The sequence below is a fragment of the Octopus bimaculoides genome, chromosome 21, assembly GCF_001194135.2.
Source record: "Octopus bimaculoides isolate UCB-OBI-ISO-001 chromosome 21, ASM119413v2, whole genome shotgun sequence".
NCBI lineage: Eukaryota > Metazoa > Mollusca > Cephalopoda > Octopoda > Octopodidae > Octopus > Octopus bimaculoides.
In genome coordinates this window covers 19,400,693-19,402,484 of record NC_069001.1, presented here as the reverse complement: position 1 = coordinate 19,402,484, position 1,792 = coordinate 19,400,693, and the positions used below count along the sequence as shown (strand labels likewise).

The 1,792-nt window shown below is 33.9% G+C and overlaps 1 protein-coding gene across 1 annotated transcript in view; it reads left to right on the top strand.

The window, feature by feature from the left end:
- LOC106874080 (threonylcarbamoyl-AMP synthase) overlaps positions 1 to 1,792 on the top strand; it is a 22,814-nt gene that overhangs the window by 14,115 nt on the left and 6,907 nt on the right. Inside the window, exon 4 of the mRNA XM_052975312.1 lies at positions 219 to 355. Within this exon, the coding sequence (XP_052831272.1) occupies positions 219 to 355 (137 nt within the window). The remainder of the gene's footprint in view (positions 1 to 218; positions 356 to 1,792) is intronic.

The following is a 1,792-nucleotide window of genomic DNA, read 5'->3' as shown; positions in this document are numbered from 1 at the left end:
TATATATATATATATATATATATATATATATACACACACACACACCCATATATCATTTGTAAAAGACAAATCTGAAAGCTGCACACTCTGAGATGTAGAGAAGTATATTTAAAAAATGGGGAAGGGCGGTTTATGGGATTACCTTAGGTTTCCCTTCAATAAATGGTTTAGCTTTATGTCATACCGTCATAACAGCAGTGTTTTACATTGTTTTCTAGGAATTTGAAAACTTATGGCCTGAATTGGACATTGTCTGTGATGGTGGTAGATTGGGAAGTACTGTCGAGTCACGTCAAGGTTCAACAGTAGTTGACCTCAGTGTCAAAAATTGTTTCAAGATATTACGTGACGGAAGGTAAGAAGTAATACCATTATATGAAGTATTTTTTAGCTTATGTTTTTCTTTCTTTACTTTGGGGTAGTTTTTCTTTGCTAAATTGTGGCTTTGGGTTCAGTCCCACTGCGCAACATCTTAGACAATTGCCTTTTAAGATATAATCTAAGTTTAACCAAAGAATTATGAGAAAAATTTAGAAGAGAAATCTATGTGGAAGCTTGTCTGAAAGATTGTTCCTGTTCTTATGTGGTAGACTTTATTTATTACCTGGAACTGAATTTTCAGTCTTTGATAATTTACTCCCTACCTTCACCAGGGTCACACCACCTGGAAAAGATCACCTTTATTTAATGCACACACACACAGAGGAAAATAAGTCCCTTTCATATGAGAAGTATGAAAAGAATAAAGTTGAAAAGGCACTTGGAGTTCTTCAGACTTCAAATGCCTTTTCAACTTCATTTCTTTATAAACTCACATTCTCAGTACCACCCTCTCTTCACAGTTGCCTATAAAAGCACTATTGTCATTTTGTTGTTAAGTAATTGTTGTTTTTGTTGTCTTCTTGCTCAGTTCTAATTGAGCATACCTGAAATCAAAGGTGGTTTACATCATCCAATGTATCCTTTCTGTTTTGAAGAAGGTGAAATGTGATTTGAGGACATTTGGTTGCTATTCCTAGCAAACTGAATCTGGCTTTCTTATTGGTATGATGTGAATTCGTTATTTTGGTTGTAGGGTTAATGTGCTGAATTATTGATCATGTGATCTGAGTTGAAACATTACGCACTGAAACCATTGTGTTGTGGGCCTCTAAACAAGACAACCAAAGCTGACAGAACAGAGAAAAGCAAGTTCCATTCACACTTCCTACTTGCAAGGAGTTAGTAACAGAAGATATTCCCTGCTATAATATCTGCTCCAACAAGAAACGTCATTCCACTAAGGGATGGTAGAAAATAATGGAGTAAAACAGTTAAAAATAAACTTAGTACTTTTGGGAAAAATCTTAGTATTCATTCTCCGAGTAAAAAGGCATGTTATTGAAACAAGCATTATGAGTATGGAAGAGAGATTTTGTGAGATGCTGGGAAGCTATTTGTTAAACTGCTGTCATATGAGCCATGAGAGGAGAGATTTTATATGCTGGTATGTATATTGCTATTGTTGCATAACTCCAGATTAGTCTTGATTGAGCTGACACAGGGGTCAAATGAAAAGGATAAGAAATGGTTATGTTGAATTACATCATTTTAGCCATTCAACAAAAGATGATAAACTAAGTATTATGATTGATGTGATCGACTTTAAATGCTGTCTCTGCATGTCTTCAGTCTAATAACTGAAACAAATGAAAAGTATATATGTAGTTGAACATCTGTGTGTTTAGTATGTATATATTTGTGTGTGTATGTGTGTGTATATATATATATATATATATATATATATATATAT